Here is a 17,658-nt window from a genome sequence, read left to right on the forward strand (position 1 = left end):
AAGAAAATGCCCCTGTAAATCACTTCACCTCATATTAGGAAGGCTAATTTTTGATCATAATTTTTGATTATTGATCAGAAGGTGCTCCTTAATTTTTTTAAATTAGGAGGACAAGCGCTCTTGATTACAAGAAGAAAAACACTGCTCTTAAACTGGGTGGCTGTGGAATGGGGTTTGGCCGAGGAAAAATTTTCAGTCAAAAGATTTTTTTTTTTGCTTTAACCCCTGACTACTACAACAATTATTACAACTTTTGTTTAAAAGAATAATCACACAATACGCTATTTCTTCCATGTTTTAATTTTAATGGTAAACCCTTTGTTTTAAGGGTTAGCTTAACTTTCTAATGTAAATTTCGTTGTCCTGCTTTTCTTGTGAATAATGCAGGACTGGTTTAGTCTGGCCCGTCAGTCGTGTCTGTAGACGTCTTTCTGAGCGGCTCTGGTATTGTACCTGATGGAGGCCAGAGGTCAGGGAAGGGTGAGAGGTCATAAGGTCGGCTGTATTTTGAGAGAGTGCTTGAGTCATTGCCTGAGGGTCGTCTGTCATGTCCTGCACAGCTTCAGCTTTCATTAGGACCCTTATATAGATGCACGGTAATACTGCAGTGCTTCAGTGAATACACTTGCAGTCAAACACACTCCGTTTGGGATTCTTGTGACCACAAAACCTTTTTGATAAAATAATTAAAATGAGTTATTCAGACACATACAAATTGTACTGTTTTTTATAGAACTAATATGTATTTTTTTGTCATTATGTAATTTATCCATTTGATTTTTTAAATAGTTTTAATGACTTTACAATATTTTAAAATTTGTGATTTTATTCTTTAGAAAACCGATATTTATGTATTGTTAATAATAATATAAAAAATATAAATATAGTTTTTATAATTATCATTATTATTATAATATTTGATAATCATATTTTATATGTTATTTTAATTTTGTAATAATAATAATAATAATAATAATAGTAAACATATTTAATACATTTTTATTATTTTTTTATTATTTCACATCTTTTAGTCATTATGTAATTCATCCATTTGTTTTATGTCATAGTTTTTAAGACGTTACAAGTATTCTTAAATATGGATGTGTTTAAATGTTTAACTAGTAGTGCATACCATAATACTGAATGCTAGTGACCTTTTTTGTTAGTGGCTATTTGAGTCTTCAGAGACTTTATAAACCATTTATGTATATAATGTAGGCCTATATGCATGTGTGATTAAATATTGAATATTTTCCTTTTCTGAAAGCCTTCTGACAGTTATTGATGTCGATCAGTTCCCGTGCTGTTCCTGAGAATAATTCCCTCACTAATCACGTCTGACAGAGTGTGTGTGTTTGTCCCAGAATGCATCAGTGCGGTCCGCTGGGATCTGAGTTCAGTCCTGACCTCTGGTCCGTGCCGCTCTGGCCATAACTGGAGAAACGCTGCTCTAGAGCGTCAGTGGAGATTTTCCACTCTATTGCTGTCTGCTTTAAATGACATTTCTGCACGCTTTATTTCTGAAACGTCTCGTGTTTTACTGAATGCATGCCGACGTTTGTGTTCTTCTGTTTCATCAGGAATCCTGATGGACTGCTGAAAATATGAGCTTCCTTCAGTGTTATCTGACACAAACCTGTTTCAGATCAGATAGTGTATGTCTGATATCACTGTCTGATAGTGTGTGTGTGTGTTTATTAGGGTTGTGATGGTGAGGAAATTTTCCCACCGGTTAATCGACGTGAGACAACACCGGTAATACCGGTATCACCGAGGGGGCGGGGCGTTCCCTCTTTTCCTCACTTTCCTTCGCTTTTAAATAGCTTGTAAAAGCGGCTTGTGCATTTTACTTTCACTTTCAAATAGTGGCAATTCGGCGTAAAGCAATTGTTCGTTTGAATTTTCTTTCTTTTCCTCGCTTTTAAATAGCTTAAATGCGCCGTGCGTATTTTACTTTCACTTTCGAAATTAGCGGCAGTTCAGCATCAATTGCTTGAATGCAACAACAAAATACAACGTCAAACTCACTTTAGCCTATATATAAAACATAGAACTTTTATTAACAAATACACCATGCTATAGGGCAGGCTATGCCTAATATAAAATAACAAATAACTTACATAAAGTTTAAATAGGTATACAAAACTGACTGTAAAAAAATCAAAACTACGGTGGGGGTCGGTGCCGCGGTGGGCATGTGACGTAACCGGTGTAGCGGCTTAACACCGATCATAATGAAACACTTAAACTTTACTTTAGACGTGTTTAGAAGATGGGTAGAAGAAAGGTAAACAAAAATGCCCCTGCTCAGGTAAACTAAATCTTTTAAGACTGTCACGATTAAAGTGAAATTTGAAAATGAAAGAAAGGTGTTTATTGTGGCATATGTTTAGATCTGCTCACAATGCATCAAAGATTTATTTGTGCGCGTTTTCCCCCCAGTGTTATAACACATCACGAACGTTTGTGTTGAGTGCATACATTAGATGTCAGTGATGTCACAATGTTTTTCATACTACAACCCTCTACATTGCGAGTAAATCACTCGCATATGCGACTAAATCTTATGTGTGTGTGTGTGTGTGTGTGTATGTGTGTGTATATATGTATATGTGTATGTATATATTTATCAGTCTGGCGAGTAAACAAAAAAATTTACTAGCCAATGGCGATTCAATTGCCAAGGTGTTCGTAGAGGGCTGTACTACTAAAATAACCATGAATATGACGTGTCATTTCCGCATAAAAAAATTGTTGCATAAACGTTAAGGACACAAAAAGACTTAAATGCCTTAAACGGTAGGCTACAAGAAAAGACTTTATTATAATTTCAAGAGGTCTAAAACCTGAGGATGGAAAGACAAGAATCATGATATGGCTTAATGTGACGATTAACTTCATAAGGGTATGATTTCATTGAATAAACAAACAAAACGTCAACACGCGGTATGGGTGTTTTGATATGAAAATATCTCTCTTTCAGAAAAGTTCTGATCTGATCCTGCCTGCGTATAATGTCTGATAATGTAGCGTTAATGAGCACAGTGCTGCTTTATGTGCAGTAGTTACCGGGGAAACCGTTCCAAAAGCGCCACCTGCTGGCATTTTGCTGTTTTTGTTTAGAACAAATAGCCTAAAAGGTGCCTTCAAAAATTCAAAAGATTAACAAAGCAAGGTGTCTGTGTGTGTGTGTTTTAAATTATAATAATTATTTATACTTTTGACTAATCCCCTTTCAAAAAATAGTTTAAAGGCTGAAATGTGAAGTTTATCACTATATAAAACTTTTTGTATTTGTGAAAAACCTGTTTTTGAACTGCAAATCATGTTTTTTTTACAGTCATTTTATGGTAGAAGTCATTAATATGTTACCATTGCCCTACCCTGCTCATACAGTATTCATTTTATTTGTGCAGGTCTTAAAAAGTCTTAAAGGGGTCATATGATGCTTTTTTAAAGATCATTATTTTGTGTATTTGGTGTAACAGAATATGTTGACATGCTTTAATGTTCAAAAAACACATTATTTTTCAAATACTGCAAATCAGGGTAATTGTTACGTCGCAATGTTGGAAATATTTCTGTGTTAAACCATGAAGGCGAGCCAATGGATATCACACACAAGCAACATGCAAACTTTGAGCAAGAGTTAACGTCTTAATCTCAGTTAATTCACTGCAGAAAGTGAAAGTAAAAACAGACTGACGGAGTAATGACGCGCTTATTCTCTCAAAGACGACAAGACAAATCTACTTCAACATATGCTGAGAACGGTATATAGCTAACTGTTTTAATTTATTCCCTTAATATTTCTCTTGTGGCCCGTACACAGTGGAAAAAAAAAATGAGAAGAAATGTATTTCATGTTAAACAGGTTATTTTTGAAAGTCGGTGCTTGAAATAAAAGCTTTTTATTTCATTGATTTTTATTGATGACTGCAGTGTTAATATTAATTAATTATATAATAGACCTGTTTTAAAAACATTTTAATTGAGGAGTAAATATAATCTTTTGTTATCCTCGCAGCACGTCAGTTATTTGGTAATTATTGCGGGGCAAATTAATCGTAATTTTAATTTAATAATAAAAGTAACTTCATAATAATAATAATAGGCCTAATAATAATAATAGGCCTAATAAAAATAAGAATGTAACAGGCCTACATGAATTGGAAATGCCAAATATCTTAATATTGCCAATAATAAATGTTTTTGACAATATCTCTGGCTATCGTCGATACAAGATCGTCTTTAGATGCACCCCAGCAAGAGGAGGTTATCGTGGGGCAGACAGTATGTTTATAATTAATATTTTAATACATATTTATTGAATAATAATAATTAATATATACTATATTTATTATCAATATAATAAAATGTTAACTAAAATAAGTGTTTCATTTAGTTAAACTTGATGTACCTATACACAGACATTTACACACATATATACGCACACACACACACACACACACACAATCAGACTGCAGTGTTTTCATAACTCAGTACTAATTGAAATATCACCAAATTCCGATTAATGTAATGTAAACACAGCGTGCTCTTGAGTGTGAGGTGTAGTATGTGTTTATCATTGCACATAAATCAGATCAGACCTGCTGTTTATCTGCATGTATGCTAATCGATCATCAGGACGATTAAATCTGCCTGTAAAACATCCACGTGTTTGCGCTGGACTCGCTCTGTGTTTGGTGCTGCTGAATAGATGCTCTGTTCTTCTGATCTTCATCTGTGAGCCACTTAAAGTCTCTCTTGTGAGAATTTGTTTAGTATAGCGATCATGTGAAAACATTGAAACAATAATGAGTTTTGCACGGACTGTAAAGACCTTGGTCTGGTGATTCACTCTCTGAAAGCTAGGGATGCACCGAATATTCGGCAACCGAAATTGTTCGGCCGAAAATGGCAAAAACAGCTCTTTCGGTGTTCGGCTGAATAAGTGAAAAGACCAATCACGATCAAATAGAAGTGTGCACTAATGCAGCAAACATGTCACAGTGTGGAACCTTTAAAAGTGTCTGAGAAAGACGTAAAATCATTAAAGCACCGACAGCGAGAGACTGTTTAGCTCTGCATCGCATGTCTCGATGAGAAGAGGAAGAGGTGCTGCTGCTGGTTACTGTATGATGAGTGAAATCACAAAATGGCCTTAAATAGTAAATAAAATGCAGAATGTTATGTTTTCTAAAACACACACGGATTGCATGTGTTCTGACAGCGCTGACGAGCTCGTTAGCCAGGGTTCAGAGTCCAAATCTGCGCTGAAACCGTGTTACTCGTCAGCTGCTCAGCCACATTTTTATCAATTCTTACAATAATACATGCAACAAACATTATTTATAAATCTGCTGTTGTCAACAAAGAGGTCTTCCTGCGGGTTTCTGCCAAAATAAAAGCTGCATCAACATTCATAAATGTTAGTTTTGTAATTTTACTGTTCTGTAAAATAAAATAAAAAAGTAAGACAATAATATTGATAACAATAATTACAACAGCTCTATTAATACATTTATTATAACATTCACACAGTGTTCAAATTGGGATCTGTAATATTTTCTAATGTTTTAAAAGACATCTCTTCTGCTCAGTGAGGCTGCATTTATTTGTACAGTAAAAAATACATTCTGATTCAAGAAGGGGCTCTCAGAAATGGCCAAAAAATATTTTACTAACTTTATAATTTTATGTTAATTTGTGCTTTGTTGGTATATTAATGTCTAATGTCTGCTTGTATGTTAAAAATGTTCAGTGTTAAATATTTTTAAATTGTTGTTTTGTAATTGTTTTTTTTCTTTGAAAAGTAAGATAAAACAGTAAAAAGCACATTTTGGCTATTACATTTATGCAACGGTGAAAAAAATGGGCAAAATACATGGGGAAAAATGTGAAAAACCGTGTTCGGCCCAGTGTTTCATTTTGTTCGGCTTCGGCCAAGAATGTTCATTTCGGTGCATCTCTACTGACAGCAGAATGCAGCTGTTACCCCGGAAACTGCACTACTTTCTGAAATGTATTTAAATTATTTAAACAGCCATTCAGATTTGTGTATTTGCCATGGTGTTCATCACAGCGCCAAATACTTAAATATTTAGGCTTATTAGGCTATTTATTTTCAAACTTTTTAACGTTTTAATCTGGATCATTTTAACTACAACATGCCCTAGATATTGTTGAAAATGCTTTGATTCTTTATTGTTCGTCACACTTTACATTAAGGCTCCATTAGTTAACATTAGTTAATTCATTAGTTAACATAAACTGCCAAAGAAAAATTCTTCTAAACATTCATCAATCTCAGTTAATTTATATAATTTAGTTAATTCAATATTTAATAACATGTTGTTAAAATCAACAGTTGTTACGGTGTTATTTAATAAACCCGAGCTAACATGAACTAACAGTTGTATTTTTTTTAACAAAGATTAATAACTTCTGTAGCAAATGTAAATATTGCTTATGTTAATGGATTAACTAAGGTTAACTAATGAGTTCTTATTGTAAAGTGTTACCTAATGCACTTTAATCTGTGTGAAATGTTTTACTTTATACATTTTTTGTGCATTGCTTTATTGTATTTAAATGTTCAGTCCTTTTTGTTATAAGAAAAAAGTTATTAAACCTGTTATTAGGGATGTCCCGAGCCGATCTCAAGCAATCTTTTAACTGACCGTTATCGGCTCTCCTCAGTCCGATCCTTGTTTTATGTCACCTGTCATGCCGGTTTTGTGCAGTAGGAGGCGGTATGCGCCTTTAAGTGGGTTTGCCAACCGCCAATAAAAGGAAAAGAAAGAAAAAGAAAACACTCAAATGTGAGAAAAAGTGAGGTCTGTGCGTCACGCAGGTTTGAGCTTCCGTGTTCAGTTTATTTGATGCGCACTTTTGTAACGATCTCTCATTCGTTTATCGTTTACTTTTATCTGTCATCTGAGACGTCGCTGTTATAACGCAGTGCTATGGGTTGCGTCTTGATTAGCACTTGACTAACAGACTGGCATTCTGACACCGTGAGCTTAATGCTTTCTAACCTTATCTTCACTTTATGTTGCAATTACTCTGCTTATTATACATACAAAATGCAAGAAGTTTATATTAAGTAGTCCCATATTCATAATTGTGACCACAAAGTCTGTTTACAATGTCTACCTTTGTAACATGTTTACGTCTGCCAATATCTGTATACAGTGTGTTCATATCTGTAGAGTATCCCGTAATATATATGCATGCATCACGCATATATTATTTTTACTCTTCACACAACTGTATACATTGGATTGATTTTAATAACTTTAATGTACTTGAAGTGTGCACCAAACATGCATTCCTATAGGAAAATACAAGTATCGGATCGGTACTCGGTATCGGCAGATACTCTATATTCAATGACTCGGATCGGATCGGGGGCACAAAAAACCTGATTGGGACATCCCTACCTGTTATACTTTATTATGACAACACTTTTTTGCAACTAATTTTCAGTATGGTGATAATACCATATACCGTGATAAAACCATTAGCAATTAATTGCAACATGAAAATTTGATACGGTCACATACCTAGTCTTTATAAGTATAGGCTAATCACAGATGCTGGTAACGAGGTCTGTGGTTATGAGTTGATCTTGTTGATTTGTGAGCGTCTGTCAGTATTGTTAGCATGACTGTATCATCTGCCGCTCTGTGTTTGTGTAGATGCGGCACACGCGTCTGTTTCTCTGTGTGTTTTGCATGTGTACTTTTCCACTGATGGGACGCTTCTCTTGAAAGCGTGCCGACGGTCCGCTGGATCATGACACACGCGTGACACGGCTCTCATGCTCTGGGTTAAAGGTCGGGTTGAGAACCACTGGTCTAAACAGTGTTCTGTGCTCGTCTGTGCAGCCAAAGACAGAACAGTTTGCATGTTTTGCTCAAACTTTCGCCATGGCATTAGAGCTGGTACACCATTGTCTCTTGCGAAATCAAAATGACGACGCCGTGGGAGGAAACTTACAGATTAAGGGGCGTTAATATTATAATGAGATCTCTTTGTGACGTCACTAGGGGAGGGAGACCCGCCCACTCTCTCTCTCTCTCTCTCTCTCTGCTGTATCTCTCAGTCTCTCTATCAGTATTTTTAGCACTGAGTCTCTCTAGACTCTCTGTCCTGGTTTCCTGACGGTCTGTCACTGATCTCCAGCTCTTCTCTACTGTACAGCTAATATCACACTGACATGTTCCTTCATGATAAACCCAAGGCCAGATAGCTCATGTTGTTCTGACATGAGCTGGTAATCCAGCAGGAGTGCGGGATGTTAGTTTAAGGAAACCCCGTCAGACCGGCTCACCGTCAGCTCCTGTTTTCTGGAAATGTGATTCAGAGCGTAGCGACTCCACAGCGTCAGCAAACTTTCAGACAGCCGTTTGTCGAAGGTTCGCCTCTGTTTGCCGTGATGCACCGCTGCTCTTCAGGAGTTTCCACTGTATTTGCACATGAGCGATGATTAATTACAGCGTTTCACTAGATTTGTAATGAGATGCGTTGGTAAACCTGTTTTCACTGAACCTAAAGGATTCCCTGCTGTTTTCCCCTCAAATAAAGCTTGAGGGTTTAACTCTTACAGCTGAAGATTCAGAGACACAAGTATTGAAATTTTACTACAGTACAAAATAATTTATATATAATTATATAATTGAATTACACTGAACAAAATTATAAACGCAACACTTTTGTTTTTGCCCCCATTTTCATGAGCTGAACTCAAAGATCTAAGACTTTTTCTATGCACACAAAAGTCCTATTTCTCTCAAATATTGTTCACAAATCTGTCTAAATCTGTGTTAGTGAGCACTTCTCCTTTGCCGAGATAATCCATCCACCTCACAGGTGTGGCATATCAAGATGCTGATTAGACAGCATGATTATTGCACAGGTGTGCCTTAAACTGGCCACAATAAAAGGCCACTCTAAAATGTACAGTTTTATCACACAGCTCACCTGTGAGGTGGATGGATTATCTTGGCAAAGGAGAAGTGCTCACTAACACAGATTTAGACAGATTTGTGAACAATATTTGAGAGAAATAGGCCTTTTGTGTACATAGAAAAAGTCTTAGATCTTTGAGTTCAGCTCATGAAAAATGGGGGCAAAAACAAAAGTGTTGCGTTTATAATTTTGTTCAGTGTAATAATTAGGCCTAATATTATGAAATATAAATTTTTATAGTGCAGTTTTTATATTACAAAATAATAATAATAATAATAGTGAAGGAAGTGAATAATAAAAATGAGTGAGTAATTGATGACAGTGTGATGATTTATGGGTGAACTGTCCCTTTAAGATCATCAACAGAGTGTGTGTATGTGTGTGTGAGTGTGTGTTTGTGTTTCCGTGTGTGTGTGTACATGTTTGTGTGTGTGTATATTTGTGTGTGTGTGAATGTGTTTGCTTGTATGTTTATTTCCGTGTGTGTGTGTTTCCGCATGTGTCTGTTTCTGCGTGCGTATGAGAGTGCCTGTGCATTTCCGTGTTTGTGTGTGTGTGTGTGTGTGTGAGAGAGTGTGTGTGTGTGTGTATATGTGTGCATTTCTGTGTCTGTTTGCATGTGTGTACGTTTGTGCGTTTGCGTGTGTGCGTTTCTGTGCGTGTACGTTTGTGCATTTGCGTGTGCGTGTGAGAGTGTGTGTGCGTTTCCGTGTGTGTTTGCATGTGTGTACGTTTGTGTGTTTGCGCGCGTGTGAGTGTTTCCGTGTGTGTGAGTATGTGTGCGTTTCTGTGTGTGTATGTTTGTGTGTGTGTGTGTGTGTGTGTGTTTCATATCATCAGCTGATGTTGTTGTTTGTTGGGTTTGTTTGTTTCTGCATAATCGTGAACAAAAACACTTTCATATGTTCCGTAATTATTCTTTGAAGTAACCAGCGTTGACTTCAGTAAGTTCATTTTTAGATTTCTTTCATCGAAGCTAAACCTCAGAAACCTTTAGAATTGTTTTTGTATTTTGATTTATATAGTGTAATTTATTTATTTACTTCTATTTTTTCACTCGTTTCTCCCCATGAATGCAGTCGTGGCACTAAACTGAAGTGTGTGGAGGTCATTCAGTATCTATCATGGTATTCTGATGTGATGTGTGTGTTTCTCTGGTACGAGTCTGCGTCTGATTTCTAGTTTTCTGAGCAGAATTAGCGCAGTGAACCGTGAGCGATTATAGAGCCGTGTGAGCATAAAGGGCACGTACGTGGAACTGAAACGGCTAATTTTTCCAGAATTGAAAGGAGTTTGATCTAAAAGCGTCTGTCATCATCTGATGAAAGTACCTGTTATCCCAGGCAGCGCTCGCTGTTGTTTCACTCTCCTTTTAAAGGCATATTCTCACGGCGCTCCTGAAATACGTTTGGCTAAATCCGAGCGCTCTGAATCCCCAGAGGGAGTGTAAACCAGGCCGGATCGGTGCAGAAGCGCTTCATCAGGCCTCCAGGGGAGATCCTCTCTAATTAACTGCAAATGAACTTTTGATAAGCTGGTGTTTTTAGCTGGTGCTCTGGAGGAGCTCTGTCCTGCTTTAGCTGCTTTAGCTGCAGGTCAGATCTGATGATGAACCCGCAGTGACCCGCGGCTGTTTCCAACATGATTCGATTGTCTGCGGCTTTCAGGATTTTTCAAGCTTTCAAAGAATATTTGAAGAGTTTATTTGCAAAAACCGATAACTTTTTTTTTTTAATTTTCAAAAATCATGTTTTGTATTATGTTTTCATGTTTTTATTGTGTTAGTTAGCTAAAGGCACGTGGAACTGAAACGGCTAATTTTTCCAGAACTGAAAGGAGTTTGATCTAAAAGCGTCTGTCATCATCTGATGAAAGTACCTGTTATCCCAGGCAGCGCTCGCTGTTGTTTCACTCTCCTTTTAAAGGCATATTCTCACGGCGCTCCTGAAATACGTTTGGCTAAATCCGAGCGCTCTGAATCCCCAGAGGGAGTGTAAACCAGGCCGGATCGGTGCAGAAGCGCTTCATCAGGCCTCCAGGGGAGATCCTCTCTAATTAACTGCAAATGAACTTTTGATAAGCTGGTGTTTTTAGCTGGCGCTCTGGAGGAGCTCTGTCCTGCTTTAGCTGCTTTAGCTGCAGGTCAGATCTGATGATGAACCCGCAGTGACCCGCGGCTGTTTCCAACATGATTCGATTGTCTGCGGCTTTCAGGATTTTTCAAGCTTTCAAAGAATATTTGAAGAGTTTATTTGCAAAAACCGATAACTTTTTTTTTTTAATTTTCAAAAATCATGTTTTGTATTATGTTTTCATGTTTTTATTGTGTTAGTTAGCTGTATTTGTTAGTCATTTGTTACCTAATCAGAATAACCCGACTGCAGTGTGATTGAGATTAATTGGAACGCACAATGGAAAAAACATGATTTTTGAAAATAGTTAAAAACTGAGTTATCTGTTTTGGTCAGAGAAACAGATAAATGATGCTTAATGTAAAAGCCTTTTTTAAGTTTTAGATTTATATTATATAATATTTACAAAATAGTATTAGTTGAATCATGTATTGTTACAACTTTATTCTCATGAACATTGTTTTTTTTTTTACTTTATTTTTGTAATGCTACAAAGTATTTTGAGTTGAATCTCATAGTGCACTGACTTCATTTTCATAATGTTATTACTTTATTCTTGTAATTTTTTACTATTTTCTCAAAATATTATGACTCCATTCACATACTGTTTCAGCTTTATTCTCACAATCTTTGTTTTTTTACTTTATTCTTGTAGTTTTTATCATAATGTTATGACTCTAATCTCAAATAGCTTCAAATTTATTCATGCAATCTTAGTTTTCGTGTAATACTTTCACTTTAGTCTCCCGTTTTTTTCTTAAAATATTATGACTTTAATCTCATACTGTTCTCATAATCTTTTTGACTGTATTATTGTAATTTGAACTTTTTCTCAAAATAAAATCTTTAATATTGTGCTGTTACAACTATATTCTCACAATCTTGTTTTTGATTTTCTTTTGCTAGTTAGTCTCTTAATTGTTACTTTTTTCTCAAAATATTTTACTTTTTCTCAAAATGTATTCTCATAATCTTTTGACTTTTTGTAATTGACATTTTTCCTCAAAATATGTTTTTCTCTGCACATATTTGTGTCTCAGTATTAATATTCCTTTGATTTAGGTTTTGTTTGCAGTCAATCAGCCGTCATGAATAAAATCAAAGCCTTCTTTTTTTTAATGTCATACTGTGGAGCTAAATATGAAAATTATGTTTCACGTTGACTCGAGCAATGCTTTTATAGTGTAGTTTTAGCGTTTCAGCATGTGTTTACAAACACACGCTTCACTCAGGAGTGTTTGTGTGTGAGAGTGTGTGTGAGAGAGAGTGTGTGTGTGTGAGAGTGTGTGTGTGTGTGAGAGAGTGTGTGTGTGACTGCAGGCCATATTTAGTGCAGTGATTTCCTCTGTGTCTGTAATATCAGGGTTCAGTGTGTGTGTCCTTATATAGTCTTGTGCGGTGGGTAGTCACTGTGTGTGTGTGTGTAGCCCACATTCACTCTTAGACTTGATAACATGTACACTGATGCTCTCAAACACACCTGTATTTACTCTCAGCACAGACTCATGTGTGGTGTCCAGAAGAATACTGATTGTTATAGTAGTTGAGTTATTGTAGTATTTATTATGTATGTACAGTAACAGATGCTTTAATCGGTATGAATGATCCGCGTCACTGTGTGCTGACATCAGACACACTGGTCATGTGAGTTTGAAGGGATAGTTCACCCAAAAATGAAAATCCTGTCATAATTTATTCACCTTAACCCAATTTCGGCTCCCATTGACTCCCATAGTATGAATAAAAATACTATGGAAGTCAGCGGTAGTGAAGGTAAATGAATATAACAATGACGGATCCTGGTGATGAAACTCTTAAGGTCTGACTGATCTCTCGTTCCTCTTTCAGCCGGAGAACCTACAGAAGACGTGGCTGCGGGAGTTTTGCCAGGTAAGAAACTCTTCTGATCTCGTCCTCTGTTTGACAGGCTCCGCCCCTCCAGTGGATCTCGGATGCGATTGGCTCGCCTTTATGACATCACTGTCTGATACTGATGTCACAATAGATCTGTGCACTGAAAATGATGACCGGACACTCGTTCAGTGTAACAGGTTTCTTTGTTCTTCAAAGAACTTGCTTCGATGTTGCAACAATCACAGCTTTTTGTAGGAAGACTGCTCTTTTTGTTTCATTTTTATGTTTTTATTTCGTATTTTTATATTGTTACCTTTAAATAGAAATTATTTGTAATGTTCCTTAATTTTTTTTTTTTATATATTTATTATTCTTTATTTAGTAAAAAGCAGTGAAAAAAGCAGTAAGCGATCACTATGTTTTTAACAATTGTTGATTTTGCAGTAAACAATTTGTATGTACTTTGAACTATAGCTGTTCTGTCCAGATCTTTTTTTTTTTTAATAGAGGGCAAAAAAATAAATAAACACCCATTTACATTTTTTGAGAGCAAATGCAAAAATATCGATGTATCGATTATGGAAAAAACTGAGATATACATTTTTAGCTATTATGGCCGAAATCACAATGTCAGCTATTTTAGTTAATGTTGTAATCATGATTATTTAATGCAATTAGCATGGATGATATGAACAAATGTTATTTGAGATTTTTTTTTCACAGTAGTGATATATAGGTTGTATAGTAGAGCTGGGGTGCATTTCCCAAAAGGAACTATGGGCGCAAGTTCTGTCGTTACCAATAAAGTTCAATGGAACTTTTTGTCTCAAATAGAGATCACAATTCTCCCACGACTCTGAACTAAACAAAATAATGTGTGACACAATATTAATTGCTGCAGTCTATTTAAAAGTGTTTAATTCATTTGATTGAATTATTAAACATTTTAATATATGTATTTAAAATATAATATATTTAATACACCAAGTTCTAATATTAAAATGATGAAAAAGTGGTTTGAATAAATGATTCAATGACTCACTCATAAATACTTCACTTGTTTCATTGCTGGATAAATCAGCGTTTTTGAACGAATCTCTTGAATGATTCAATGACAAACACATTTTTTAACAGTCACCTGTCGCCACCTAGTGGTGAAACAATGCAATCGACACAAACGTTATTTGAAGCGCCAGTCACTTTCAAAAGGGGATTTGCTTTATTTTGATCTCTACCATAGACATCAATGTTTATATCCGAGCTATAAACTTTCACCCCAGTATTTCATATAATCGTTGTCATTTAGATATCAGATCGCGTGGGTGTTTGAATCGAGATCACGATCTTTTAACGATTAATCGTGCAGCTCTACTGTATAGCAAGTATATTTTGCTGGAAATAAGGTTGCTATGTTATATAAAAAAATTGATACAGTAAAACAATTCTCAACACCAGTTTGGATACGACAGCAGAAACTAATACTAGGCTAACTAATGTAAGCAAAAAATGTCCTTATTGACAGACAGACATCTGGGGAACAGTGCAAGTCTTTCACAGCTTAATATACTTTTAATAACTCTTTCAAATTTGTAGTCGACTGTATTTTACTACAGCCATGTTACATGATTTCACTGATTTGGACATTAAGTTTGGGCTTGTAAGGAAAGGAAAGAGACAGGATGTGGCACAATAGTCGTTTTATCTCAGTTATTCAGTGTTTTTGTTGTTGGTTGTGTAGGTCTGGGTGTGTGTGTGTGTTCAGTGTTGCTGATCTCACGGAGGACACATTTCCTAATCAAACCCGCGGCTCTGAGCTGCTGTCACTCCAGCACTGATTTTACCTGCATTTACCTGCAGAAGACACTGATTTCCCTGCCACTCCAGCCATTTACCTGCTGGTTTTGACTGACAAAAGAAAAGACACACTGACATTGAGTCTTCTGCTCTCAACACAGCCGTCCTCTGAGATGAATGCGTTTCTGAAGTGTAATCATTTCTGATTATAATTATAGAATCTTATCAATGTAAGATTGATTACATTATTAATTTTGTGAAAAGTGTGCTTAAAATAAATGCTGTGTGGTTCGATCTTTTGTTATAGTGTAACACATGCAGAGTGTGTGTCTGTGTGTGTGTGCGTGCGTGCGTGTGTGTGTGTGTGTGAGTGCGTTTTTGTTACAAATGAGGACATACAGTGGGTACGGAAAGTATTCAGACCCCCTTAAATTTTTCACTCTTTGTTATATTGCAGCCATTTGCTAAAATCATTTAAGTTAATTTTTTTTCCTCATTAATGTACACACAGCACCCCATATTGACAGAAAAACACAGAATTGTTGACATTTTTGCAAATTTATTAAAAAAGAAAAACTGAAAAATGCTCAGTATTTAGTAGAAGCACCCATTTGATCTAATACAGCCATGAGTCTTTTTGATGCAACAAGTTTTTCACACCTGGAATTGGGGATCCTCTGCCATTCCTCCTTGCAGATCCTCTCCAGTTCTGTCAGGTGGGATGGTAAACGTTGGTGGACAGCCATTTTTAGGTCTCTCCAGAGATGCTCAATTGGGTTTAAGTCAGGGCTCTGGCCGGGCCATTCAAGAACAGTCACAGAGTTGTTGAGAAGCCACTCCTTCGTTATTTTAGCTGTGTGCTTAGGGTCATTGTCTTGTTGGAAGGTAAACCTTAGTTCCAGTCTGAGGTCCTGAGCACTCTGGAGAAGGTTTTCGCCCAGGATATCCCTGTACTTGGCCGCATTCATCTTTCCCTCGATTGCAACCAGTCGTCCTGTCCGCTTATAAAATCATACAGAGTGAGTTTTTTTTGAGAAAGTAAAAATGCACAAAGTTTGCTGTAAGGGGTAGGGTTAGGTGTAGGGCAATAGCACATACAGTTTGTACAGTATAAAAACCATTACGCCTATAGAATGTCCCCACAATTCACAAAAACAAACCTGTGTGTGGTGTTCGGGGAAGGTCTGTAAACTCCTGCCAAGCTTGAGCTGCAGTGACGTCATGGAAAGCTGCTTTATTTGATTCTCTCTGTGTCTCGTGTAGCTTTGCTCACATCATATCAGCAGATTTTCAGCAGTTGTTTAGTTTGATACTGAGAAACCCTGAGACTCTTTGTCTTTGAATAAAGCTGCTTAAACTGCGTAATATGAGGCTTGTGAGCGACAGGGTTATTATCGCTAACGAAAACAAAAATGAAAAACATTTACATTTACATTTATTCATTTAGCAAACGCTTTTATCCAAATAGACAATTGGGGAATACATCAAGCGAGTCACCTTAAAGAGGCAAATAGACACATGAAGTGCTCGTCATACCAAGTTTCAAGCAAAAATGTCAGGTAATCAGCATTCTGGATAGGGGTTGGAAGATCATTCCACCAGCAAGGAATGGTAAACGAAAATGTTCTGGAAAGTGATTTTGTGCCTCTCTGTGATGGTACCACGAGGCGTCGCTCACTAGCGGATCTCAGACTTCTGGAGGGGATGTAGATTCGTATTAGTGAGTGGAAGTAGGCGGGTGCTGAGCCTGTGGCTGTTCTATATGCAAGCATCAGTGTCTTGAACTTGATGTGAGCCGTAACCGGCAGCCAGTGCAGGGAGATAAAGAGAGGTGTAACATGGGCTCTTTTGGGCTCGTTAAAGACCAGTCGTGCCGCTGCATTCTGAATCATTTGTAAAGGTTTGACTGTGCATGATGGAAGTCCAGCCACAAGAGCATTGCAGTAGTCCAGCCTAGAAATGACAAGGGCTTGGACAAGAAGTTGTGCAGCATGCTCCGTTAGGAAGGGCCTGATCTTTCTGATGTTGTGCAATGCAAACCTGCAAGATCGAGCGGTCTTTGCAATGTGGTCTTTGAAGGTCAGCTGGTCATCAAAGATTACACCAAGATTTATGACCGAAGTTGATGGGGTAATTGTGGATGAACCTAACTGGACGGTGAAGTCATGCTGTTGAGCCGGAGTGGCTGGGAAGACAAGAAGCTCAGTCTTTGCCAGGTTGAGCTGTAGGTGATGTTCTTTCATCCATGCCGAGATGTCCGCCAGGCAGCCTGAGATCTGTGCAGCTACCATTGGATCATCTGGTTGAAATGAGAGATAGAGCTGTGTGTCATCAGCATAGCAATGGTAGGAGAAGCCATGTGCCTGTATGATGGGACCCAGTGATGTTGTGTATATGGAGAAGAGGAGGGGTCCAAGAACTGATCCCTGAGGAACCCCAGTGACAAGGTGATGTGCTTTGAACCTTTTTATCACATTTTGTCCACTTTGTTTTCATTTGGTTTCATTCATTTCATAACGGCAAAAGCAGCAGATAGATCCAGCAGAATAAGAACTGATGATTTGGAATCAGCTTTTGCAAACCGCAAGGCTTCAGTGACTGACAGTAGCGCAGTCTCAGTTGAATGGCCACTCCTGAAGCCTGACTGGTTAGCGTCCAGTTTGTTGTTCTGTGTAAGAAATAATGATACCTGGTTAAAAACAACTTGTTCGAGTGTTTTTGCTATGAAAGAAAGTCAAGAGACAGGTCTGTAGCTATCTGTAAGTGAAGTGTTTAATGTAGGTTTTTTGATCAGTGGGGTTACCCGAGCCTGCTTGAATGCAATGGGGAAGGTGCCTGTGAGGAGAGATGTGTTGATGATGTGTGTGAGTGCTGGTAAAAGTGTAGGAGAGATTGCTTGGAG

At 37.1% G+C, this 17,658-nt stretch overlaps 1 protein-coding gene across 1 annotated transcript in view; it reads left to right on the top strand.

Annotated features, from left to right (window-relative positions):
• Positions 1-17,658, top strand: part of LOC107744939 (type I inositol 1,4,5-trisphosphate 5-phosphatase-like) — a 179,246-nt gene that overhangs the window by 21,784 nt on the left and 139,804 nt on the right. Inside the window, exon 2 of the mRNA XM_016558771.1 lies at positions 12,957-12,998. Coding sequence (XP_016414257.1) covers positions 12,957-12,998 — 42 coding nt within the window. The remainder of the gene's footprint in view (positions 1-12,956; positions 12,999-17,658) is intronic.

This window comes from Sinocyclocheilus rhinocerous, unplaced genomic scaffold, assembly GCF_001515625.1.
Source record: "Sinocyclocheilus rhinocerous isolate Xijiao unplaced genomic scaffold, SAMN03320098_v1.1 scaffold881, whole genome shotgun sequence".
Lineage (NCBI taxonomy): Eukaryota > Metazoa > Chordata > Actinopteri > Cypriniformes > Cyprinidae > Sinocyclocheilus > Sinocyclocheilus rhinocerous.